The 27,134-nt window shown below is 38.8% G+C and overlaps 1 protein-coding gene across 5 annotated transcripts in view; it reads right to left on the bottom strand.

Annotated features, from left to right (window-relative positions):
• Window positions 1-27,134, bottom strand: part of plcd3b (phospholipase C, delta 3b) — a 112,108-nt gene that overhangs the window by 55,854 nt on the left and 29,120 nt on the right. For all 5 annotated transcript variants that reach the window (XR_014630196.1, XM_084435171.1, XM_084435168.1 and 2 more), the window contains exons 9-13: window positions 12,837-12,989; window positions 7,835-7,957; window positions 5,350-5,497; window positions 3,335-3,451; window positions 3,058-3,236 (exon numbers count right to left, since the gene is read on the bottom strand). Coding sequence is in view for 4 of the 5 variants with exons in the window: in XM_084435171.1 (XP_084291297.1) it covers window positions 3,058-3,236; window positions 3,335-3,451; window positions 5,350-5,497; window positions 7,835-7,957; window positions 12,837-12,989 (720 nt within the window). In the remaining variant the exon portion in view is untranslated. The remainder of the gene's footprint in view (window positions 1-3,057; window positions 3,237-3,334; window positions 3,452-5,349; window positions 5,498-7,834; window positions 7,958-12,836; window positions 12,990-27,134) is intronic.

The following is a 27,134-nucleotide window of genomic DNA, read 5'->3' as shown; positions in this document are numbered from 1 at the left end:
GCATGCGACTTATTTTCTGGCAAATACTGTCAGTTAAAAAATGTTGCTGTATTATTACAAAATGCATAGAGTGGAGACCATTTGGGGAAAAAAAAACAACAAAAAAAACATATTGTGTTCATTACCCCCACCCACATTTGGGCTTAATCACTGTTATTATTAGGGGGTCCTTGGAAATGTATTTAGGTGTAGACAAAATCAGTTATGTTTATTTCATAAATATGAACGTACCTCGCATCTCCCGGACACAAGCTGGCCAATTCTCAAAATCTGTGTGGAAAAGCTGCGGAGCGCACGCACAATGGCTTTGCTTTGGAAGTTGTTTTTTTATTTTTTTTTATTATTATTTATTTTGGAAGTTTAGTTGCCAGAGAAAATAACAGTTTTGTTTAACATCAATTGATACTCATGAAATAAATAAATGTAATGTCAGAGAATGCACAAAGCGCATCCTTTTGAGATGTAAATGATAATACATTTTAATTAAAATAAAACACACAAGGCCTAAATCAAAAAACTCAGAAGATTATGTATTATATTATAATATGTATATTATATTATAATACAAATAAAAAGGCGTCATACTTCAGTCGAGTCCCAAAATACACGTATAGGCTAAATCAGCGTCTTCACAGTAAGGGAAATGTTTGGAATAACAAGTAGGACTGTGTGCGGCACAGCTTGCCCTTTATATTGTACAACAGACCAATTAAATTAGGCAGAATAACTTTTTATTTGGTTTGGTTGACTGTGTTTTATTTTGATAATGAACAGTCTGCGATATGAAGCAACGCCAGAACTGATACTATGTTGTGTGAGATACAAAATATCATGCCATTGAAAAATAATTAAAACAACATGATGCGCTGCTTTAGCGCGTCTCGGTCTTTTTAGATCTTCCTGGCGCTCACCAAAAATTAACCAAAATACAGAGAATAGCCTTCTTGGAGCGCCTACTTTTGAAAGTCAACATTTAGATTATTTAACATTAAATGCATTATATAGTCACTTTGGAATAAATTACAGCGTGTTTCATGATAAAACGTGACTTAGCCTATACAGTCCGGAAAATAGGCTATAGGTTATAGCAAATTCAGACCAACTGCTGGTCTACTCAGAGAAAAAGCCCTTTCTAGGCTCTTCTATATACCGAGCCATTCGTTAGTCTAGTTGTTTGAAAATTAAATGTAGCCTATAGTTGCAATACACGCGTTAGGTTTTGTAAGCTCCGTGCAACTGCTGCAGCGGACTATTATTACTAGAATATTATAAATCTAATACTCAAGCTGTTTTCTCATTTTTCTACTCTTAATATTAAATTAAAAAAAACGACTGAAAGAAAGATACACGGATTCTCTTGAACCACCACCGCGTTTGCGGCAGAAAACTACTGCAGTGCAGCCAAAATGCTCTGTTTGACTTATCTGAGATCCTTTACTCTTGCCTGTGGATGACCTGTGACCTACTTTCTGTAAGATCAGAATTTTTGAGTTTGAATTTTTGAGATTGAATTTTAGAAAACTGAATTTGAAGTTCCGAATTTCTTCATCTTGAAAACTTGAATCTGTATTTTTTTAAACTGAATATTTGCAGTATAAGAATTCAGAACAAAAAAACTAGCTGTTTGAAAATACATGTCTATACAATTCAGCCATAAAAACATTTAAATTTGTTAAATTTCAAATGTTCAATATTCGCTTTTAAAAAATCAAATTCAGAAATATTTAAACTACCACCTAAAATAAAATTTTGTTAGATTACACTTGCAAATAATTCAAATTTACACAATTCAAATTCAAATCATTTTGTCATATTATAAGCTCCATAGCTATCCAAACAGTTGCTGGTCCCCATTGACTTCCATAAGACAAAATATACTATAGAAGTCACTGGGGACCAGCAAATATTTGGTTACCCACATTCTTCAAAATAAGTTTTATTTTCAACAGAAGAAAGAAACTTATTCAGGTTTAAAACAACTTGAGAGAGTAAATTATGACAATTTTCATTTTGGGGGGAACTAATCCTTTAATGCTAATAAAACAACAAAACACAAAGAGAAAATCACTCACTGCTCTTGACTGAGAACTTTAAAAGTACCTTTAATAAGAATCAATGTATAATTTATACAGTGATGTCTATGTAGTGTTTAATTTTTATATTTGTTCATATCATTTCTTTCTTGAATGCTACTGTTAAATACACCTACTGTAGCTGGAAAAATAAAGCCCTGTTTATTTCATTAGTATATTATGTTGTGTAGCCTATTTTTATTTGTGCCACTTTGGCCTATAATTGTCTGCCATTCTTTTTTTATTTCATATTTTGATACCTTGTAAGGCTTTGTTTTTAAAATAGGGAAACTAGTTTGGCTGTAATGCTCAGTCACTTGCAAAATAGTAAAACCAACATGAAAGAGAATCGTGATCAAATCGTGAACCGTGATTTTCCTGATCGTGATATGATATTTTTGCCATATCGCCCACCCCTACAAATGCGTCAGTCGTTGCCTTAGTAAAGCATGAGTTTACAGATGAAATGAGATGTAAATAGCGACCGCGTGATGGAGGATGATCAGATATTTCTTTTCATTTTATTAATTTGTGTTTACAAATCAAACAGCATGATTAGCCAGCTACAGAGAAACTGGGTGCCAAGCAACAGACAAGTGACCAATCCTGGGTTGCAAAGTCACTACATGTATTCTATCAGCACGGTTAGGCAACCGTGTCAAGAATGGGTCGAGAACAGTTTGCAACCGTGCCATGCAGTACCAGGCTTAAGTGGAAATACAACTGGAACCAGTCATTACCGGTCTTAGAACCGTCTGGCCCAATGGTGGAATAGCTGCTTTTGGTTAAAGTAAATGATGAATGATGATGTACTACAATTGTATTGATACGTCAATTTTTGGAAGTCAAATATTGTGACATCATGTCACAATAAAACCATTAAAAACTCAAGTATTTTAATTTATTTTCTAGCAGGAAATAGACAGGCAAATTCTTCTCAACAGAAGTTTAGTTTTCATAAAGATCCCTCTGTTCATTAACTCACCTTGATAGTAAGCAGTACTGGGTTGTGGCCAGGGCCTCCCCCAGTGTTTTCCGGGTTAAACTCTGAATCAGGCTGGCACATGAAGCTTGGTTTTAACACATAGCCACAGCGGCCGTTTGGTAAAAAACGGCCTCTGTTTAGATCCATCTCGTTACATTGGGTTTGAAAGTTTAATGCCACTGCAAAATAATTTTTCTGTCAGTAATTTATAAATGTTGACTGTGCAGTCATTTTTAAAAACGTGCAGTCTGCAAGTTTTCTTTAATTAAATGTTTACCCATCTGACAACCAGCATTCCACATGTCTTGAGGATTGTAGTTTGAGGATTGCACCCGCTGACCAGATGGGTAGATCCTGCTCAATTGCATGCTGTTGTGACGTACAAACAACTTGCCTATGAAAAAAAGAGAGAAATTTAGAAGCAACGAAAACAAACAAGAACATGTTTATCTTTATATATCAGTGGGGGATTTCTTTAAGACTGCAAGGGAAGCTCGGCTGGCCGCCAGAAGGGTCGTCTCCGCCTGAGGGGTCGTCTCCGCCCTGGCCGCCTGAAGGGTCTTCTCCACCCTGGTCGCCTGCACTGCCTGCTCCGCCCTGGTCGCCTGCACTGCCTGCTCCGCCCTGGCCTCCCGTACTACTGCAGTCTCCAGGCCCTCTTCCGCTCCACGGGCCTGGCCCTCCATCCCGCCCCCCGGGTCCGCCTCCGCTCCACCACCCTCCTGAACTATTTCCTGAGGAGCGTCTGGAATCCGCTCCTTAAGTGGGGGGCTATGTCATGATTCCTGTCCTGTGTTTCCCTTGTCTTGTGTGGACTTTTGTTATTTCCTGTCCTGTGCCATGTTTTGTAGTCCTTTGTAGTTTTTCTTGTGTATTAGTCTCCCCAGGTGTTTCTGATTAACCACACCCCCTTGTTATCTTGTTTAGCTTGTTTGCCTGTGTATATATACCTCTGTGCTTCAGTTGTTGTTTGTCGGTCGTTGTAGCTGTTTCCTGTCCCGAGTTCCGTGTTCTGTTTGTTCTATTAAAGTATGCTTGCATATGGATTCTCTCTCCGCTTCATTCCTGCCTCATCATAACAGTACTATTGTGTTAACATTTTATTGACTAAAAATGCGTTAGAAAACGTTAATCTCAAAGACGAGTTCGTTCAGAATCAGTTACATACAGCAGGTCGGCTGACTCGATTTCCTTCTCATACATTCCTGTAGCGTCACCGTGCATTTCCCTGTTGAAGCCCAGCGTCCATTGACTTCAATGGGGCTGCTTTGAACAGTTTTTTTTCAGTGCTTCAAACTAGACGGTCATTGGATAAATGCTGCGATTATGTCCCGCCCGCATCTCTGGGGGTGAATGAGGAGTGGGCTGGCCTGGACTCCGGGCTTCTGCGTTATGATTGGAGGGTCTGTCGCAAGGCTGCATCTCCTTTGATTGACAGTGATTTCATACAATAAAAAGTCGCTGATGCTGAAGCTATTCGAGCTCAGTCCCATCACGGATTTTGCAAGTATAGTCGAAAGACAAACTGCTGCAACCTATTTCTTGGCATTTGCTTGTCGAAATTGCTAGCCAATTTTCATAATACATTTCACACAATTATACATTTATACCTTTATTATATTATTACTTATTATATTTTTTATATTATTATTAGTAATTGTTTATATTTATAATATTAATATTAAATGTTAATATTAGTAAATATCAAAATAATTAAAAAATATATTATTAGTAGTAGTATTATTATTATACTTAATTATATTATTATTTATACCTTTATTATATTATTACATTTATACAATTATATAGCTCTGCTGGCCATTGAGAGGACACTGGTCAAGTCACTGGAAAAGACGCCTAGTTGGTACAGCAGGGTCACAGAGCATTTTCTTGAGAAGGAACGTAGAATTTACGTATAAATAAATTGAAATTTTTTGTCAGCCGAAAATGAGCTTCCCCTCTTTGAAAGACCCGCAGCCGCCACTGATATATATATATATATAGTTTTACACAAATTCGTTTTTTTTTCCAAAGTAAAAAAAAAAAAAAAAACTAAATATGAGATGTCATGTGTAGAAAACAAAAAAAATCTCCGCAAATACCACTTGTGAATTTACAGAATATTTCAAGATTGAATTTACATTTTCACTCAGGCAGTAATTTTGTCAAATTACTATATTTCTATTTAACTCTGTGTATAGATACATAAAATGTCAGCTATTTTATTCAAAAAAGATTTAAGATGCAATTTCTATCACTGAATGTTAATAAACACAATAGTAGATATAGTACCTGATTCTTTGATTAGTTTCAATGCATCACTCTCAGAGAAAGAGGACATCTCATTGGGAGGTTTCTTGGCGGATGGATCAAATTGTTTGAAGGCAACACTGCGGGTATACACCACCAGATCAGACAGCTCTGGACTCAACTTACAGTCCTTCAGAGGAAAAGAAAAAGCAAAATTTGTACTCAAATAAAATTGTCAAACTGCCAGACTGCAAAAAAGTGATTAAATGAGTAAAATAAAAACAAAAGTAATGATATGAAATGAGTAGTGATATGAGCAAGATACACCTACCCAAACATGTGTACAGTTCAAAAGTTTGGGGTCAGTAAGATTTTTTTAAAGAAATGAATACTTTTATTCAGCAAGGCACTAAATTGATCAAAAGGGACAGTAAAGACTTTTACATTGTTACAAAATATTTCTATTTCAAATAATTGCTGTAATTTTGAACTTTCTTTTCATCAAATAATCCTGGAGACAATGTATCATGGTTTCCACAAAATTATTAACCAGCACAAAAGTGGCCTGTTGCTAGCCTGGCTAACGTCAGACCTCTTTCTCATTGAGACGTGGTCTGGGAACCACATGTTCATTTTCTCGTATTTGAGGCGTGGTTTACGAATGCCCAGAGCCGTTTATTGGACGCTACGAATGTCTATCAAATGCACCTGTACGTAGCTCATAGCCAGTCATTTCAATTATACCAGATGACGTATGTAGAGCGAGAGAAATTCGACGAGGAAGAAGACGGAATAAACTTGCGTTCTAAACTACTTAGAACACTATCTAAGGCTGCATCGAAAGGTAACTTCGCTTCTGCTGCCATGTTAGATCCATAGATATAAACAAACTGCTTCGGTGTGTCGCATAGACGTCGTCATCGTCTTGCTGCTCCTCCCCGTTCTGTGATTGGTCCCCTCGCTGAGGCGAAAATCTAGTCCATGGAATCCAGGCTGCCTAGCAGCGTGAATAAAATCGCGCTGCGCACAAGGCAGCATGGGGAAACCCAGGCTAGCCTGTTGCATAAACCGTCTTAAAACTTAGTCATCAAATTTTTTTAAGTCAGTTACATAAAAAGGTAGTCTATAGAATTTGAATAGGAAAAGTAAGACTGATTTACCTCTTATCTAACTAGTTCTTAAAGGGATAGTTCACCCAAAAATGAAAATTCTTTCATTAATGTCAACTCATGTCGTTCCAAACCCGTAAGACTTTCGTTCATTTTCGGAACACAAATGATGATCTTTTTGATGAAGTGTCAGAAACTTTTGGACTAAACCGCTCAATTCATATAGATTATAATACAATTTCTTTATAATTATTTTTGAAGCGTCAAAGTGTCAGTTGCGTAGCTGTCTATTGAGGGACAGAAAGCTCTCAGATTTCATCAAAAAGATCTTCATTTATGTTCAGAAGATGAGTCTTGAGGGTTTGGAACAACATGAGGGTGAGTAATTAATAAAATATTTTTTTATTTTTGGGTGAACTAACCATTTAAGACACAGTCTTCACATAGTGGCTTTTGCAACTTGCCCCTGTTTTCAACATTCATAATAAGAAATATTTCTTGAGCACCAAATCAGAATTATTTCTAAAGGACCAAATCAGAATGATTTCTGAAGGATCAATCAGAAGTATTTCTAAAGGACCAAATCAGAATGATTTCTGAAGGATCATGTGACACTGAAGACAGGAGTAATGGCTGCTGAAAATATAGCTTTGCCATACCATGAATAAATTGCATAGAAATTTATGGATAAGAGACTTCTTTCAAAAACATAAAAAAATCTAACTACAGTAGATCCAAACTTTTGAAGTTAGAGTACATACAAAAGCAAATAGAAACATGTATATATACTAGGGGTGTAACGATACCCTCATGTCACGATTCAATACATATCACGATACTGAACTGACGATACAATATTATTGCGATACTCCAAGACATATGGTAAAAGGTTAACAAAAAATGTACTGTTGATTAAAATGCTACATTTGGTATTACATTGGGTGTGGAAATGAATAGGCTTGGACTTGGTGCTGGTAACCCAATGCACAGGAAAATAGTGACACCAGAATACAAATATTCATGATTCTGAAGCTGAAAATACAGAATTATTTCAGATAAATATGCTTCCACTCTGTCACTGACTAGATATATTTAAAATAATGTAGGCAACTTTTTTCCTGGTAACATAAGATATTTTTTATCTTTATCAGGACCCACAAATATTCCCCCATTGCATTATTATACATTATATTCAACATTATATATGGTAGTTTAATGTAGCACTGACACTAAAACTGTGTAAACTTGAATTTTTTCATGCACAGTAATTTTCATTTTGGGTGAATTATACACAATACATATTGTCACTATCCACCATACATATTGTTGCATTTTTGTATTGCGATATATTGTGACACGATATATTGTTACACTCCTAATATTTGCACAAAACAAGTATCAAAAAGACAGATGCTGACCTTCCATGCTTTAGGCTTGCTTTCAGCTTTAGATTCATCATCTGAGGAGCTTGAGTCAGAGCTGGAGCTGTCCTGCATCACTTTGATCTTCTTTGCTTTTATCAAGATCTTCCCTTTTAGGTCCTGCCATAAAAAAGATATCTCTATAGCTTTTCTTATCTATCACCACACATATCTACATTTTAGCATTATAATATCATTTTGGTTATTATTTCAGTGTTAAGCAGGGCCATCACTAGAGGGGGGAGAAAGGTGGTGACATTGCTCAGGGCCCCTGGCTTTCAGGGGGCCCCTGCTATTTCAACCCGAGGGGTACCCATCCATCCCATCCACACCCTCAGGACCATGATTTCAATCGAGGAAATCCTACAGCAACAACCTGCACTGGGGCTCCAGATACAGATAAGGCCCTGGTGTTGAACATGGAATTGTATAATAGCAGAAATAACACTTGCTAATTTCTCCATTCTGTCACCTGATGGAGTTTTGGTTCCTTGTCACTGTCACTGTCACCTTTGGCTTTTGGCTTGCTTAGTTGGGGACACTTAATATTCAACAATATTATTGATCTGCCTGCATTGACACCATTATATGAGAACAGGGGCTCGTTCTTCGTACGTTGCTTAAAACATCCGAGATCAAATGAGACATCCAAGATGATATCATCGTGCTAATCATGATCCGGCTAATTGGGTTCTTCGAACACACCTGCCGGATATGATTAGTATAGCTGGATTGAGTTATCTGAGATAATTGCGCGTTCATGCGCTGGTTTAAAAGGCAATATATCGATAGTAGAAACATTGATCAGCAACGCTGCTATTGGCTGTTCAGCGTGGCCAAAGAGCGCGCTCAGTTTTTCTCCTCAGCAGAGCAAGAACTAATAGTCGAAGTTTATTCGGAATTTTAATGTTTAATCAAAACGCCAGGGAACACCTCAAAGTCTGCAAAAGCCAGGAGAGAGGGCTGGCAAAAAGTAGCAGACAATTTAAATCCATTAGAAGTGGCCATGTTAGATGTTTTTATCACTTATTAGCCTATATTTTTGTATTTTAATAATTGCATAATTACTTTGTTCTTTGTAATGTCAGAGTCACCACACTAGAACATGGGAACTAATAAAAGTAAAGTACAAAAATATTCTACATAATGGTAATTTTTAGTTATATTATAGTCTCTTTTATAGAAGGCACTGTTAAATAATTGGTTGTCTGTTTATAAAAGCAACCAAGAAAAAGGCTGAGAAAAAAAAAGAAAAGAAAAGATCTTAATTTTTGCTGCATTAAATTAAGGCCATATAGGCCTAGTCATTTCAGCTGTTAAATCTTGAGTAATGATGAATTGCTTTGACTTGTGAAAGTGAAAACTGATAAACTTATGTTAATGTAAAAATATTTTGCCATGAGTTATTGATCACATTTTTCCCGAGTGTAGTTCATTGTAATGACATTGTGTTTTCCTCTTTTGTGCACTTTTACATAATACACACTTGTATCTGTTCCCAAGAAAGTGGAGGCTGAAATATGTGCAGTAAGTGGACATTTTCTAACTTTCCAAAGGAAAGAAAGTAGCCTAAGAGTGTGTAATGTCCATTTGTTTCCATTGCACTGGACAGTGAATAAACCCTCTCAGATAACTGTCATATGGAGGAACTAGCCTTCCTGCAAGTGCATAAATAACTTTACTTAATTTATACTTATATGCTTTATGGCTGCAATATAAGTTGCAGGATTCCACATCTACAGAAAGGCCTACAGAAGAGTCTGCACAGACAGAGGAGACATAGGCCTACAGGTGGGCAGTGAATAGCCAACTTTTCCTTTTTATTTGTTGCATGAGGCATGTGTCTAATATCTCTTGTTGCAGGCACTTGACCACTGGCTTTTCTTTACAAAGAACAATTGAAATAAAACTCAAGGAACTAAGCACATTTGTCTTTTATTAAACATTTAATGAAAAGTTTTTTGTTTTGTTTTTGGCAATGTTGTGTAATATGGCACATGCAACAATGTCACAGGCCCTGTCAGGTGTGCAACCCTCAGACTTTTCAGACACTGAAATCTTCCCTTTAGTTAGCCAAAGTTCATTTCATTGTGTGCCCTTGTCCTGGCTAGAGCTGCATTGTAACTGGTTTGGGTCAGGGAATGGGGTCATAAAACACCTGTCTGGAGGCAGGAACATGTCATAATCACCTATGAAAAAATGCAGTTCTGTTAGGATCAGCATAAGTGTATGTAATACAGTGAGCTTGATATTTAATTGTGGAACTTTCCTACCACTTTCAAATAATGTGCATAAATGTGAATCTCTGAAAATTCTTCAGTCATGCACAGATCCTGGCCATTTTGCTTTCACATTTGTGATATGGAAGATTTTAGTCAAATGCCTTTTTTTATTTGATATAATCTGGAATATTAAGAATCACAATAGTAACTGGGCTGCACATTTACATTGTGAACCCCCTTTCTGTTCACATAATCCCCTTCATTGAGGCCTTGATGGCAGCCTATAGTCTTGGTACCAATCACGTTAAAGGGATACTCCACTTTAAAATGAAAATTCTGACATCATATACTCACCCTCATGTTGTTTCAAACCTGTATGAATTTCTTTCTTCTGATGAACAGAAAGGAAGATATTTAGAAGAATATCAGTAACCAGACAGTTTCTGGTCTCATTGACTTCCATAGTATAATTTTTTCCTATGGAAGTCAATGAGACCAGAAACTGTCTGGTTACTGACATTCTTCTAAATATCTTCCTTTCTGTTCAGCAGAAGAAGGAAATTCATACAGGTTTGAAACAACATGAGGGTGAGAATATGATGACAGAATTCTCATTTTAAAGTGGAGTATCCCTTTAAGCCTGAGTGACATATAGGCTACTGTAATCGGCATGGTCATGATTGCATGATCCTCATAAAAATTATGATAGCCTAAAAAAAAAACCTGCTTTAAAAAAACTGTTTTACAACATTGGGTCTAAAGTGGCTTGGAAATGCCACAAAAAAACCTAAAACTGTTTTTTAAACCTAAAAGCGCCAGGTAAACTCCGAATGACACGACAGACAGCACTTTCCATCAAGTTCAACGCATCTCCAATAGTGTAAAGGAAAGAGCCACTCGCAAATAATCTTAGGGCAATGCAAACAGTTTGTGTTGTAGTTAAAGCCAGACTCCGACAAGTCGAAAATAAATGTGCGTTTCCAACAAATTAATAATGTAAACGACAATCTCACGAGTCACGGGAAAAAATATATATCTCAGAAAGTGGGGACTTCCGTATCAGCTCTGCTTATGAGCCGCAGTCTAATCCTGTTTACATGAAATAAGCCTGCTCCCGAGCAGGTTTAAGCTTGCGCACCTGTTGCTATGACAGCAAGTCCAGGATGAGCTTAGAAGAACCAAACAATCCAAGATCATGCCAAATCGTCAACAATCAAATCCAGCTAACTGAGTTAGCGACGTACGAAGAACGGGCCCCTGAACTGAGCTGGACGATGACATCAATGTTTTCTCCAGAGCGGCTATATATATACATATAAATTAACTAAACTAATAATTTTTTTACAACAAAAATTAACCATCACTGAACTTACTTAAGCTGGACTATGATGCTATTTTCTTCTCGGTCTGCTGTACAGCAGAAATCTTTGTTGTATTATTTTCCAGTTATCACTGTAAGGCCGTGTGTCCACCAAAGCGTTTTTTCACGTGGCTGGCGTGTTTTTTCAATTGTTTTCAATGGGAGCGCCGCGTTTTTAAAACGCCATGAGCGTAACGAGGCGCTGAGCGTCTTTTTCACACTGAAGCACTGAGCGCTCAGCGTTTTTTACAGGTCGCCGAGAGTTGAAGAATGTTCAACTTTGGGTAAAACGCAGCGCTCATCACTGTCACTTTTTACCCAACCGTCTAATCACAGTGGAGGAGGGGCGGGACTAATACCACACCGATCAACCGCCACATTCTGCTTGTACAACGTCAACAGATGACAACAACAAGCATAATAAGGGAAAAAAATAAATATTGAAAACACGAGCCAGAGAAAATACATAGCATTGTATCGACATTTTAATATAGAGTCAACACAGAAACAAAATATGTGTGAAATGAGATACTAGTAACACTTTCGCGGATATTCCGTATCATAACAAGCAAAGTGTCTCAACTGAAAAAAGCGTACCGCTGCCAAAACGCTCTCAAGCGCCCACAGCTAGGCGTTTTCAGCAGAGCGCCTAGCGTTTTCAGCTGGCTAAAATGCTTTGGTAGCCTGGTTCTACCAGACTCTCGTACATTTCATTTGTACAGAGAGTCTGGCCTCTCTCCATTGACAAGCGTTAACTTCCTTGTAGGCGGGTACTCTGTTGAAGTTTAAAACTATTGGATCTGACCAGAGTCACTCTGGATCTGCCATAACCAATTGCTAACGTTTGGTCGTGACGTATGTCAACTCAAACTAGCGCACGATCTCAACGTCATCGTTCTCAGCCACTCCCTCTGTTCGCTGATTGGACCGGTTAAAAATTGATCGGAGAAAGCCAAAGAATACACCACAATCCCAAACGGAGTTACTGAAGGAAAATGAAATTGAGCGGAAGTACGTAGGAGGGCGGAGCCAGGCTAATGCTTTGGTGGACACACGGCCTAAAACTGCTTTAAATCTGTATTGTAAAAAGCGCTACATAAATAAAGGTGACTTGACTTTACATATTAAAGGTAAAATGAGACCAACACATTTCAATACACAAAGTATTCAAAAGCATTTTGTGGATAGCTTTTCATCTACTGTCAATTAAATCTATGTATTCTTACAGATTAGAGGTGTTGAGAATTATAAGGCATATGCTCAGATATACTCACAGTTAACCTATATAGAAGAACTGTTATGACAGTCCAGGAAAATCAAGCACTGTCTTTTGCATAAAATTCAAAACATTACAGATTTTACTGGTTTTAGAGTACATTTAATGAAAAATCTTTTAAGGAAAGGCTTAATGTATTACCTCTGGTGATGGTAGCCACTGAAGCGGCTTGTCATTGAGAGGTTTGGTGAGCAGTTTGTCTCCCAGAATTGACTGCAGCAGTTGGGCCATCATTGTCTGCTGCTCCACACAGCAGTGGTTCTCCAGAGAAAGAATAAGAGGATATGGAGAAGTCTGGAAAATAAGCATATATCTATGTATACATATGTATTTATGTATGTTTTATTTTATTTTACCTTTTGGCATTTTTAAGGCAAGGCCTATTTTCAAAGGAAAGAGGCTAAACACATTATGTAGACTGACAAATGGGGTCTCACTTAGGAGCCCTAATCATCTTGGCGAATTGGCGAGTGGAATTTGCATGACAAGCCACTCACCCGTACATATGGGTATAAAAGGTGGTGGCACACATCCACTTATTCAGGTTTTTGCTTCGGAACCGAGTGGTTGTCTGTTTCTCTTACCAATCACTCTTCTATTCACCTAAAAGAGCCCCTGGCAATAACCACATTGTCAATAAAAGAGCAGTTTCCTCAATCTCTCGGCCATTCAGTCTGGCATTAAGCGACGCTATGCTTCCTCATTCCCAGCCTCGACCCCCCATTCGCCACAAGCCTATAGAGGTAGCGGTTCGAGGATGCGTTGCCTCCTCATGTGTCTTTAGCCACCACCTTTCACGATCCTTGGAGCCAGGTAAGTGTCACACCACACTCACTGCCTCTACTTCGGGACGCTATGCTTCCCGGGTTGGGCCCCAGTGCTCCTCCTTGCTGCCCCTCCGTGGGTACATCGGTTGTCACCTTGGTTTTGCTCGGTCAGAGTCTGGGAACCTGGGTAGTGCTTCCCAGCCCATCCCGCTGGTTCATGCGGACAATCAGACTCGGCAAAGTTTGCCAGACATTGGTGTCCTCTTTACCTCAGTGGCAAGCAAATATACCCTCGCCTCTGGACTGTCCCTGTCTCTCCGCATTTACCGAAGTCATGGAGGCTAAGGGAAGTGGGCATTCGCATTCTCAACTATCTTGATGACTGGCTCATTCTAGCTCACTCTCAAGATCTGTTGTGCGAACACAGCGACCTGGTGCTCAGGCAACTCAGCCATGTGGGATTTCGGGTTAACTGGGAGAAGAGCAAGCTCTCCCCTGTGCAGAGCATGTCTTTTCTCTGTATGGAGTTGGACTCGGTCAATATTACGGCACATCTCACGAACGAGTCAACACAGTCAGTGCTGAACTGCCTGAATACAATCAGGGGGAAGACAGTGGTTCCATTAAAACAATTTCAGAGGCTCCTGTGGCACATGGCATCTGCGGTCAGGCCACTTGAATTGATGCATATGAGACCGCTACAGCACAGGCTGAGTCCCGCGGCACACTCCGTGTGACCATCACACCAATCTTCCGCCAAGTGTCCAGGCAAGTTGTTGTTACAACAGATGCCTCAAGGATGGGCTGGGGTACTGTATGCAATGGGCATGCAGCCTCTGGCTCCTGGATGGGACCTCAACTCCACTGGCATATCAATTGCCTAGAGTTCTGGCAGTGCTACTCACTCTGTGCCAGTTTCAGCCGTTGCTAAAGTGCAAGCACGTATTGGTCCGCACGGACAACACTGCGATGGTTGCGTACATCAACCGCCACGACGGGTACACTTCACCTCGAATGTCACAACTCTATAGTCAGCAGTGGCTTAAGTCGCTCCGCGCCATTCACATTCCGGGCGACCTCTATCGTGCGGACTACGCGCTCTCACAACAGCTCTTTTTACTTCCTGTCCGAGGCACCCCTTCGCACCTTCGCAAGGTTCTACAATTTCCCGGGTTGAGCCGGTTTCATCCCGTGTGTAGGGTACGCACAGGTAAAACGCGGGAAGACTGGCTCGGTGTCTCGCTTACAGCGCCATTCCCCTCTAACAGGGGGATACGAGCACCTTCTAAGCTCTCCATGTGAGATCCCCAGTTGGCAAACCCTGGACTGAGTTCCTCCAAACATCCTCTGGCAGTCATATGCAGCGGAGGTGTCTGACGCCAGGCCCAGTACTTGAGATATATGCCCGTTCTGTCAGCCCTTGTACTGGGCTAGATGCCCCATATGTTGGGACTCCCCTCTGGTAATCTCATATGTGTATTCTTCCACGGTATGGTTTCACCTCGCTGAATGGCCGATGTGTGTCGCCATCTTATATACCCATATGTATGGGGGAGGGCCTTGGCGTGCAAATTCCACTCGCCAATTATTCAATTCACCGTTCGCAGGGAGTTTGATTGACAGGCGATCTGACCAATCATAATCCGTCATCCGCCCATTTTTGTCCGACAAAGCAGTCAGGAGAGTTAGTATTTTAACGTCGGTGGATTTGAACTAGAAAAACTGTGATTGTTGAAAAAACAATCCTTCTGATGTTCAATCATGTTTATTTGATGCTATAAATTAACTAGAAGGAAGAGATGAGCATGGAACAGCAGCTTTAACTGAGGCTCTACAGTGATCTGTCACGACACATTAAAGAGCAACAAAACGGTATTTATTGTTGAAATTTCTTTTAAAAAATGAAAAAATTTGATGTTGAGACTTTGTTTCTTATCAAAAATAACCTGCTCTGTCCTGTCTGTCAGCGCATTGTCAGTGTCCTCTTTGCTCCGCGTTGTATTTTTCACTGCGTGAGAACATGGTGTAGAGTGAGAGCGGCATGGCTTGTCGGACATATCAACAGTAACTAAAGGGGGCGGGTCTTTGCGGACGGTCAATTGGTTGTTTTTCTAAAACTCAGAGGTAATTGGGGCTCACAAGTGAGACTGCATTTGTCGACATAATAACGTCTCCATACCCACCATCAGGGAACGAGGGTTACATCAGTAACTAAGACGTTCTTCTTTCTTTTTTAATTCCCATTATGCCTAATAAAAGTACGGTTTAAAAACACGTTTAAAAATATGTGAAGCCATTACTCATTTATCAGAAATATAAAATAAACCATTTCACTAGTTCACCCTTACATATAATCGGATAAAGTAAAAGTATACATATTTGCTGAGGGGAGGGCTCCAAGCTCGGAATTTGGCCCGAACCAAGAGTACTCCCATAACCCTAGTTGGGATAGAAAATATTTAAGAGTGAGGAGTTGGGTTGGTGGAGGGATGCTAGAAATGTATCTTGCTTTACGGATGTTAAGCTATTTACAATAAAACAAAGACAAAAAAAGTCTTAAAGGGCACCTATTATGCAAATCCACTTTTATATTGTGTTTGGACATAAATGTGTGTTGGCAGTGTGTGAACACAATTCGCCTTTGGCTAAGCCACACCCTAGAATGTAGATTGACCAATCACAGCGCAGCCAAGAACGAGCTCCCACAGAGGTCCGACACTTTTTCACAGCGCTCCATTGACTTTAACACAGGCGTCTCATATTTTTGGTCTCGGCAGGCTATTACCGTCGTAGTTTTATCAAAAATATGGTTAAACGTTGTGCCTGGGGCATTTGTAACACAGATATGCGTTTCCCAGAGAGGTTGGAGGGGGGTGTCCGTTTTTTTCCCTTCCCAAAACCGAAGTCAAATCCTGACAAGTGCCGTCTTTGGATTAAACTGTGTGGACGTCCTCACAGTCAGTTAAACCCCTCAAGGATCAACAAGTACACTTTTGTGGTAAATTTTGCTTTTAACCTTACTGTGAAGTTATACTAGTTAGACAGTTTTATGCTGTTTTAGGTTATGATATCGGTTCTCTACCCTAATTAATGAAGAATCAAGGTGCTAGCAAGCAAGCTTAGCGATAGTTTAGTTATCACGTAAGTCAGGATTGTATGTTTTGACTAGCGGCTGGATGTTAGCTAACTTTGTTATTCAAGATACAAACACCTAACGTTAATGTTACAGATACGCTGTTGTGGTAGTTTTGAAGGTGACTAACGTTACCGCCACCTTGTTGCCCAGATGAAGTTGTCGGACGTAGCAACAGTAACTAAGGGGGGCGGGGCTTAGCCAAATGTGAATTACCCTACAATGATCAAAATTCACCCACTTTTTTTTTTAATCCCCATTAAACCAAAGTTTCATTAGACATGCTGTTTTGATTTTCTGAGCAGTGTGACATCATACTGCTCAGGCCCCGCCCACGGCTGCTGACTGACAGAACTACATTACCATAGTTTCTGCCCTCTGTCTGCTCGATTGCTGTCTGCCCTGCTGCTCTGCTGCTGCGTTGCATTGGTTTGCGTCTGTAAGCTTCGTATCCTTAACTGTCACCGTCCCGTATACGGGACGCCTAACTTTACTTCCCTATATTACTATTTAATCCTAATCTAATTATGACAAACTATATATCGTTGGAAAGTTCTAAGACTCCTAAATAGATATTTAGGACTGTTTTTTTGTTATAAATTATGTAGGAACAGAAATAGATGAATTTATGACAAGAGTGCACCTCAAAAAATCTACATAATAACAGGAGTTCTGACCTTCGTCACAAAAAGTTGACGCACACACTTTTAATAATTGATATGTTGGTTTTCATGCTAAAATTTCATTAGAAAATATATAATCTAGTATTTGTCAATAAAAAATGATAAAATAATATTATCTTCTAAAAAGTATAATATATATATTATCCTCTAAAATATTGTATTATATTTTTTTATAGCTTTTTTTTATTATATTACATATTTTATTAGTTATCATAAATTAGGTATCATTTGAAAGCTTATGATCTCAGAATTCATCCTGTGAAAACTGTTTTGAAATTGGACATTGTGTTACCATAGAAACGGTACTCTAAATTATTTTATCAGGCTCCTCCCCTTTTGGGCATCCTTATGTTTCATAATTTATGATCAAAATATTTTCTAATCTTGACAAAACACATATTGTCAGAAAGGTCTGAGTCTCAAGGTTCCATATTTTGTGACAGAAGTGATATTTGGACAGAAATTTATTAATTTGTTATGGTAGAATGCATACAGTAAAATTCAATGGAATTCAATGACACCCGGTGGCTATTTTTGGTAATACGCCTAAACAAAATCTCATGGGAACTTCATTTTTTGTGATATCAACTTCAAATTTGGAACACAACTTGGTTAGATATTTGGCTTTGATTTTATAGTAATTTTTTTGTAAAACATATTTTGTAAAATATATATTTTATATAAAATAAAAATATTAAATAAATTATATTTGATTTAATGTAAATTTAAACTTCCATAACTTTTTCATACTTTAATTTTTTGAAGTGCTTTCACTTCAGCAATAATCTGCTATTTTTTACCTTTAAAACAAGACCAAACTTAGGTCTATACTCCAAAGCATTCTTGAATTACAACCATTTAAGCTTGAATAGTGCATTTTAATGTCCATTCTCAAAAAGGGGGGTGACAGCTAAGGGGTTAATAATTATTTACTATCATTATTATTTATACTGCTAAATATAACTTAATCAACATCACACATTAACCTGACATCGCTAGCTTCAATCTAAATCGTTATTGCTAGCACAACACGCTTGTAATTCGCTAGCCTGTTACTGTACATTCACACCGCTGCCGGCGAGAGCGGCAAAATTCGCTCTCGCCGCCCTGCCACCGACGCCGTAGAAAGATTCGGGGACGCTCTGACGTAGATTAGAATGCGTGATTTTTTTTCCTCTCAGGCGGAGGACTTCTACATTCCGATTGGTTGCCGCTGGATGCCGCCGAACCGTGTCATAGGTTATTACCATAAAGTTGACTTGATTTCAACTCCTCTTGCCGCTCTCGCCGTCCAAGACGCGCCGCCCTCGCCGGAGCTCGTCGCCGGCTGTCATTGAAAATGAATGGCTTCTGGCCACTTTGACGCTCTCGCCACCGGCGGTGTGAGCACACAGTTAGCGTGCCATCCGTGTGCTCTTTATTATTTATTCTCTAGCGCACCCGCGCCTTCCGTGCGCTCTTTATTTATTTTTTCTCTCGCGCCTTTTACAAGTTCATCAAAAAATTGTGGTGAGTATCAGTCAACAAACACGTTGAGTCATGTCATCTTCTCCTCTTATTGTTACTTGCACCTCATGTAACATGTATAGCATAGCCTTCTCTGCCAGCACAGGTTTTACATGTGATAAATGCAGGGAGATAGTCAGGCTGGCGGACAAGATTTCAGAACTAGAGACACGCATCCAAACTTTAATCGAGGTTAATTGTAAGAGTGCAAGGGCTTTAGATACTGCTTTGGATGCGACTAGCTTAGTGAACTCTGTACACTGTTCGGTTCCGGCTGAAGTAGAACCCGTGCAGCAGGGCAATTGGGTGACGGTGAGATGCTGTAGTCGCGGGACAAAACACCGCTCTTCCGTTCCAATTACAACATCAAACAGATTCTCCCCACTCAGTGAAACGCCCACTGAGAATCCTGTTGATTGTGCCCTAGTTATTGGCGATTCTATTACATGGAACGTGAAAATAGAGACACCAGCCACCATAGTCACATGTTTGCCGGGAGCCAGAGCGCCTGATATCAAAGCAAATTTAAAAGTGCTGGCTAATGCTAATCGTAAATTCTCTAAAATTATTATTCACGTCGGCACTAATGATGTTAGACTCCGCCAGTCGGAGATCACCAAAATTAACATTAAAGAGGTGTGTGAATTCGCAAGTACGATGTCAGGCACTGTAATTTGTTCTGGCCCCCTTCCCAGTGTGTCAAAGCTCTTGGGGGGTCCCCACAAAAAAAAAAAAAAAAACGTTATAATATACATATTTTCATTTATTTATTTCATATAATACTATAATTTCATTTACTTAACTTTTAGTGTTTCAGAACATGTTTTTGCAGTTGAGCATTAACTCTGTGCATAATTGATGAACAAAGACTTTTCTCCACCCAAATTCTATGTAATAATCCGGGTTTTTCCTGGGTGCTAAAATCCCGATCATGTATTTGAATAAGATAATTAAATGTGTATTTTTCGTAGATCAGCATACAGCCTACTGAGTTTCCCACAGTATTTTTGTGGGTTGCGCTCGCTACCTCTAGGGGGGTCCGGGGGCATGCCCCCCCCGGAAGAAAATTTTGTACATTTTAAAGATAAATTCATTAATCTGGTGCACTTTGAGTCCCCCGAATCTGCTGTTAAAAATAAATAATCCACCCGCCAACCTCCCGAACCTATGATATTCTCTGATTTAGATATCTGCATCTGATCATCACATTTCAATTATTCAAATTCTCAGTGTTAAGCATGATAATATGATGAAATATCACACTGTAGGCTGATTTAAAATTAAGATTTATTTAAAATAAAAGTTCTTCTTTTGTCAAAATTACATTTCCAGCCTAAACAGAGGCTTTACTCCCTTCAAACTTAAATTGTCAATGTGTCATTACATCACTGTTGGAAAACACTCTTATCAGAATAATTTTTTTAGCTTTATAAAGGGCATTTCTTTCCCTAATTTGTACTCTCTATACTCTTTCCCTACTCTCAGGGAACTGAGGTTACGTTAGTAGCCTAACCGAGTAGGCCTACGTTATTTCTTATTTTATTTTTTTGATATTGAAAATTGTTTTAATCAGGGCATTTGTCCGGTTGGGCAAGTAGGCTACAATTCTCTTTCACTTGTCCCTTAAAAAACACACGCACGTGTCCCGGACAACCGTTAATGTCGAAATTCTATTCAGATCAGTAAATTACCAAACAATCCTAAAAGAAAGAAATATTATCTTACTGTCATCGTGAGGTGAAAATGAGGATCCACTCTGCCAGACTCTCGTGAAAGTGCTTATCTATAGCACGAAATTTATTTCTCGTACCATTTATTTGCCAAAAATAGTTTTTGCGTGCATATGATACGCACTTTATGGCGTGTAATACGCACGTACTCCACACCCCTAATCCTACCCAAGGGGTTTGCAGTGTGTAGGCCTATCATTTACACGAAAAAAAAAACTATTTTTGGCATATAAATGGCACGATCAATAAAATGTATCTGTTTATAAATTTGAGCGTCTTTTCAGACGCAAATCTAATTTGAATTACTTTCTAATAGGAGCGGCAGCGAAATACTTTGATTAAAAAAAAATATATTACCTAATAAATTATGTTTCTATTATTTTAGTTTTAATGAAAAACCAGGGGACCCCCCCGAGGTAATTTTTTTGGGCCTTATGGGGGGTCCCTTGATGCTTATGGGAGGTCCCGGACCCCCCCAGCCCCCCCCCCCCTCAATTCGAACACTGCCCCTTCCTGTTCGCCGGAGTGATGAGATAGTTAGTAGATTGTCCTCACTCAGTGGCTGGCTGTCGAGGTGGTGTCCGCAAAATAATATAGAATTCATAGACAATTGGAAAAGTTTTTGGGGCAGACCTGACCTGTTGAAAAGAGATGGTATTCATCCCTCCTGGGATGGTGCTGCTCTTCTCTCTAGTAATATGGCACATAGTCTTAGAGCTCAAACATGACAATCTGGGCCTCAGGTCAGGAAGCAGACAGACTGGCTAAACCGACCGTCTGCTAGCTGTCTCATGTCACCAAGGTCAGACAAATCCCATCACATAGAGCCTCTTTCACCTAGCTATCATCATATAGAGACTGTGTCTGTTCCCCGAATTAGGACATACAAAAAACTCCTAAACCCATTCAAGGGTAAAAATTTAATTGATGTTCAACAAATAAAAAAACAGATATAATACGGATTAACAAATGATAAAGCTCGGGTTGCTGAATATTCGATCCCTTACTTCAAAAGCACTCATTTTTAATGATATGATTTCAGATAATAACCTAGATGTGCTGTGTTTGACAGAAACCTGGCTAAAACCAGACAATTATATTACTTTAAATGAGTCCACCCCGCAAGATTACTGTTATAAACATGAACCTCGTCTGAAAGGCAAAGGGGGAGGTGTTGCTGTAATTTATAGTAATATCTTCAGAATTACTGAGAAGTCTTGTCTTAAATATAATTCTTTTGAAGTGTTGTTGCTAAATGTAACACTATCTAGTGTAAATGATAAATCACGTTTAACAATTGTGCTGGCTACCGTATACAGGCCACCAGGGCACCATAAAGACTTTATCAAAGAATTTGCTGATTTTCTATCAGAGTTAGTATTGGCTGCAGATAAAGTACTAATTGTTGGTGATTTTAATATACATGTAGATAACGAAAAAGATGCATTGGGATTGGCATTTAAAGATATTCTGAACTCTATTGGAGTTAGACAACACGTGTCAGGACCTACTCATTGTTGTAATCACACTCTAGATCTAATATTATCACAATGGAATCAATGTTGATGCCGTTGAAATTCTGTAGCAGAGCGATGACATCTCAGATCATTATCTAGTCTCGTGTAAACTTCATTTAGCCAAGGCTGCAAAGTCGACTTCGTGCTACAAATATGTTAGACCAGCCATTCCCAAACTGTGGTCCGCGGACCACTAGTGGTCTGTGAGGGTACTGCAGGTGGTCCGTGGAAAGGCAAAATAAAATATAAAATATTTTTTTTTTTACCTTCATTTTACCAGGAAATTCCCATAAAAAAAAAAAAAAAAGTAAAAAGATGTAGGCCTATATTGATATAAAATTTTAATTAATTTGTCAAGTTATTGTGTGATTACTAAAATAGCCTAGTGGTGTTTGGCCGTGACATTCAAGTTCAGTGCCGTTAGAACCACAACATTGGTTCGGTGGATAACAACAGGTTCTCTGAAGAGAAAAGGGCAGAGGCAAATATGTTCTCATTATCACATCACACGCATAGCCTTATGGTGCGTTCACACCGGACGAAATTTCGCTTCGTTTTTACACACGTCAATTTCGCTCTTGACGCGCGAATTGATACAAAGTGGTCAAGCGTATCACTAGACGCGGCAGGCGTTAGGCATAGGCAGTTTATATGAAACGAAATGTTTATAAATGGAATGAATAAGGCCTGTTATTATTTTAATTTCCAGTTAGTTTCTTGATCTCGCATTTCTTAAATGTTTTGCGGATGTGCTGTTAAGTGGACAAACTCAAGCCTATGTACTTTTTGAGGACTTGTAAAACTCTGAAGATTAATAATCCCCTAAAATCGCCAAAGGTTTTGAAATGTTGACTATATTCCAGTGTTCTTATTACTGTATAGCTTTCATACTCCATTGCTATGGGAATAAGCCTGTTGTTCAAATGAACCTGATTATGCCCTCGGACGCTTGAGTAAATAAATAAATTAAATATGTGGCAGCCGTTGTGTGCAGTAAACTTTCTTTTAACAAGCCTGTTGTACTGATGTGATGACCAATGATAGTTTTAGAGCTAGTAAGCCTATTTAGAGGTGCAGATTAATTCAGGTAGGACTCTGTGTAGACATTTTATTATGTGTATTATGAGGTGGTCCGCTAAAATTATTGATTTCAAATAGTGGTCCACACACACAAAAAGTTTGAAAACCCCTGTGTTAGACCTATCACTTCTGCCACTAAAGATTGCTTTATTAATGATTTTCCTGATCAGTTTCATCATCTCAGCATCCCAGATAGCTTAGAAGAACTAGATATTGTGACAGAAACTTTTAACTCTCTCTTTTCCAGCACTTTAGACACAGTTGCTCCTTTGCGCTTAAAGAAGATTAAAGAAAATAGTCCAACGCCGTGGTACAACGAGCACACTCAGGCCCTTAAGAGAGCAGCCAGAAAAATGGAGTGCAAATGGAAGAAAACAAAACTAGAGGTATTTTGCATTTCATGGAAAGAGAGCTCGATTGCATACAGAGAGGCCTTAAAAGCTGCTAGATCTGCTTATTTTTCAAACCTATTAGAAGAAAATAAACAAAATCCTAGGTGTTTATTTGAAACCCCAGACGTTTCCAAGCAGCACAGCAGTAATGACTTTATGAACTTCTTTACTAACAAGATTGATAATATCAGGGAGAAAATTATAACTATGCAACCGTCTACTACAGTATCGCATCAGGCAGTGCATTGTAGTCTCCTTGAAGAAAAATTTGATTCATTCGTTGCTATAGGAGAGGAAGAATTTACTAAACTCGTTAAATCATATAAATCGACAACATGTATGTTAGACCCTATACCGACTAAGCTACTGAAAGAGTTGCTTCCAGAGGTCACAGATCCTCTTCTTAATATCATTAATTAATCTTTGTCATTTGGATATGTACCGAAAACTTTTAAGCTGGCTATGATTAAACCGCTTGTTAAAAAAACGCAACTTGATCCTACAGAATTAGTCTATAGGCTACGTGCACAAGCGTCGTGACGAACTTCCGCTATTGTCAGAAGTCGGCATATCAGTTTCCGGTTTACGACTGTCTTCATATAGCATCCGCTATAAACGAACAAGATGAGTGCTGCTGTTGTAGGCTACGAAACAAAGAGTTATAATGTGCGTGACACAGCTAAGTTTATAAGAACTGTAGGTGGATCGAACGCCCGTTTCACACATACTCCGTGTGCAGTGTGTGTGTGTGTGTGGTGCAGGCGCTATAGTGCTTCACATATGATGCGTTTGCAGTGCATAACTGATTCACGGCTGTACCACAAACACTTACTTACTATTTTTATTTAAAATCCAAAAGTTATGCTGCAACTTTTATTTAAAAAAAAAGTATTGTCAGCATTGCGATTCTCTTTGTACACATATACACTCTTTAATGGACGCATGCACGTTTAAACACAATTTAAACAACGTAGGCCTATTATTCCATGCATTACTTATATTAAATTGCTCAAGCAAGTGGTCAAATATTTAACTGTAAATTGACAAAAACAACCGACTCTCATGCCTTTTCTTTTGCATTTAAATTTAAACGAATGAGACGAGTGTTGTTCATAATGTCGCCTTGCTGAAGTAAATTGTAGTTTTCCTTGCTTTACCCCGGTCTTCTAAAAGTAAAAAGATGACTGTGAAAAATAGTAGTATATAATTAAATGCATTTATGGTGAGATTACTACATTTTATTTAATTAAACGCATTTATGGTGAAATTAATACATTTTCAGGTCAATCTTTGTTCATTTTGACCACACGAAACATGTGCCGTCACTTTAATTCAGCGTTTGCAGCACAGCAAAAATAGACTCGGTGCGGAAACGATCTCTGATCTCTAAACTACAATTTACTTCAACAAGGCAAGCAACATAATGAACAACACTCGTCTCATTCGTGGAGGTGGAAAAACAAGTTCTTTGTGACATGCAAGATTTATTTTATTAAAATTTAAATGCAAAAGAAAAGGCATGAGAGTCGGCTGTTTTTGTCAATTTACAGTTAAATATTTGACCACTTGCTTGAGCAATTTAATATAAGTAATGCATGGAATAATAGGCCTACGTTGTATAAATTGTGTTTAAACGTGCATGCGTCCTTTAAAGAGTGTAGGCTATATGTGTACAAAGAGAATCGCAATGCTGACAAAACTTTTTTTTAAATAAAAGTTGCAGCATAACTTCTGGATTTGAAATAAAAAATAGTAAGTAAGTGTTTGTGGTACAGCCGTGAATCAGTTATTCACTGCAAACGCATCATATGTGAAGCACTATAGCGCATGCTGCTCCTGCACCACACACACAGATAGATCCACCTACAGTTCTTATAAACTTAGATGTATCACGCACATTATAACTCTTTGTTTCGTACAACAGCAGCACTCATCTTGTTTGTTTATAGCGGATGCCGATGAAGACAGTCGTAAACCGGAAACTGATATGCCGACTTCTGACAATAGCGGAAGTTCGTCACGACGCTTGTGCACGTAGCCTATTACAGGCCGATCTCGAATCTACCTTTTCTGTCAAAGATACTAGAAAAGGCGGTATCCTCACAACTGTGTTCCTTTATAGAAAGAAATGATATCTGCGAGGATTTCCAGTCAGGATTTAGACTGTACCATAGTACTGAGACTGCTCTCATTAGAGTCACAAATGATTTGCTCTTATCATCCGATTGTGGTTGTATCTCGCTATTAGTGTTACTCGATCTTAGTGCTGCATTTGACACCATTGACCACAACATTCTTTTAAATAGACTCGAAAATTATGTTGGCATTAGTGGAATTGCATTAGCATGGTTTAAATCATACTTATCTGACCATTATCAGTTTGTAGCAGTAAATGAAGAGATGTCCTATCGATCACAAGTTCAGTAATAGCGTACCACAAGGCTCAGTACTAGGACCGTTGCTGTTCACTCTGTACATGCTACCCTTGGGAGATATCATTAGGAAGCATGGCATTAGTTTTCACTGTTATGCTGATGATACTCAGCTCTATATTTCTTCACGCCCGAATGAAACTTACCAATTCACAAAATTAACGGAATGCATAACTGATATACAAAATTGGATGACTAGTAATTTCCTACAACTTATTAATTCTGAAAAAAAAAGAGATTCTGATTATTGGACAAAAAACGTCCTCTCGTAATAACCTAGAATACTGTCTAACACTTGATGGCTGCTCTGTTAAGTCTTTGTTGTCGGTTAGGAACCTGGGTGTGCTCTTTGATACCAATCTTTCATTTGAAATTCACGTGTCTAGTATCTGTAAAACCGCATTTTCCATCTTAAAAATATATCTAAATTACGTCATATGCTCTCATTGACAAATGCGGAACAATTAGTTCATGCGTTCATGACATCAAGGCTAGATTATTGTAATGCTCTACTGGGTGGTTGCCCTGCACGCTTAATAAACAAATTACAGCTGGTCCAAAACGCAGCAGCTTGAGTTCTTACCAGAACCAGGAAGTAGGGCTGTAGTACTCGAGTCCGGTCTTGGACTCGAGTCCGGACTCGAGACTGTTTTTCTGTGGTCTCGGACTTGTCTCGGACTCGCTGGTATTCGGACTCGGACATGTCTCGGTCTCGGCCACTGGTCTTGCCAAATATGGCTTTTGGTCTCGACAGAGTCCAGGTTTTTTTATTATGTTCCCAGTAATAACGTATCATTGAAGTATGCTTCCCGTAAACTTCCGCAGAAACCTCCGTAGATGATGACCTGCGTGTGTTATTTATTTTCTACTATTTACTGCAATAGCTGAAATAACAGATCCGTCTATTCACTGCCGATTAAAATATCAAATTGCTATTTGGACTAGTGACTGTGAATATTAAAGACTGCTATCAAAGTCTGATTGTTTAGCGAGTCTCTGCAAATGAGTGCAGGTTCATGTACGGTACTACACATACTCAAGTAGGCTACACGTTCATCTTCAGCATTTCATCGTCAGATACGCTCAGAAACCCGTCAAAATAAAAGTTCGGTTTAACGTGAAGAAATTATCACAGATATATTTTAATGGAGTGAAGCTATTGTCATTTAGTTGCTCAAATGCTCAGTACTAGTACCTAG

The sequence above is a fragment of the Rutilus rutilus genome (assembly GCF_951802725.1).
Source record: "Rutilus rutilus genome assembly, chromosome: 16".
NCBI classification, from domain to species: Eukaryota; Metazoa; Chordata; class Actinopteri; order Cypriniformes; family Leuciscidae; genus Rutilus; species Rutilus rutilus.
This window is presented reverse-complemented; position numbering and strand designations above follow the sequence as displayed.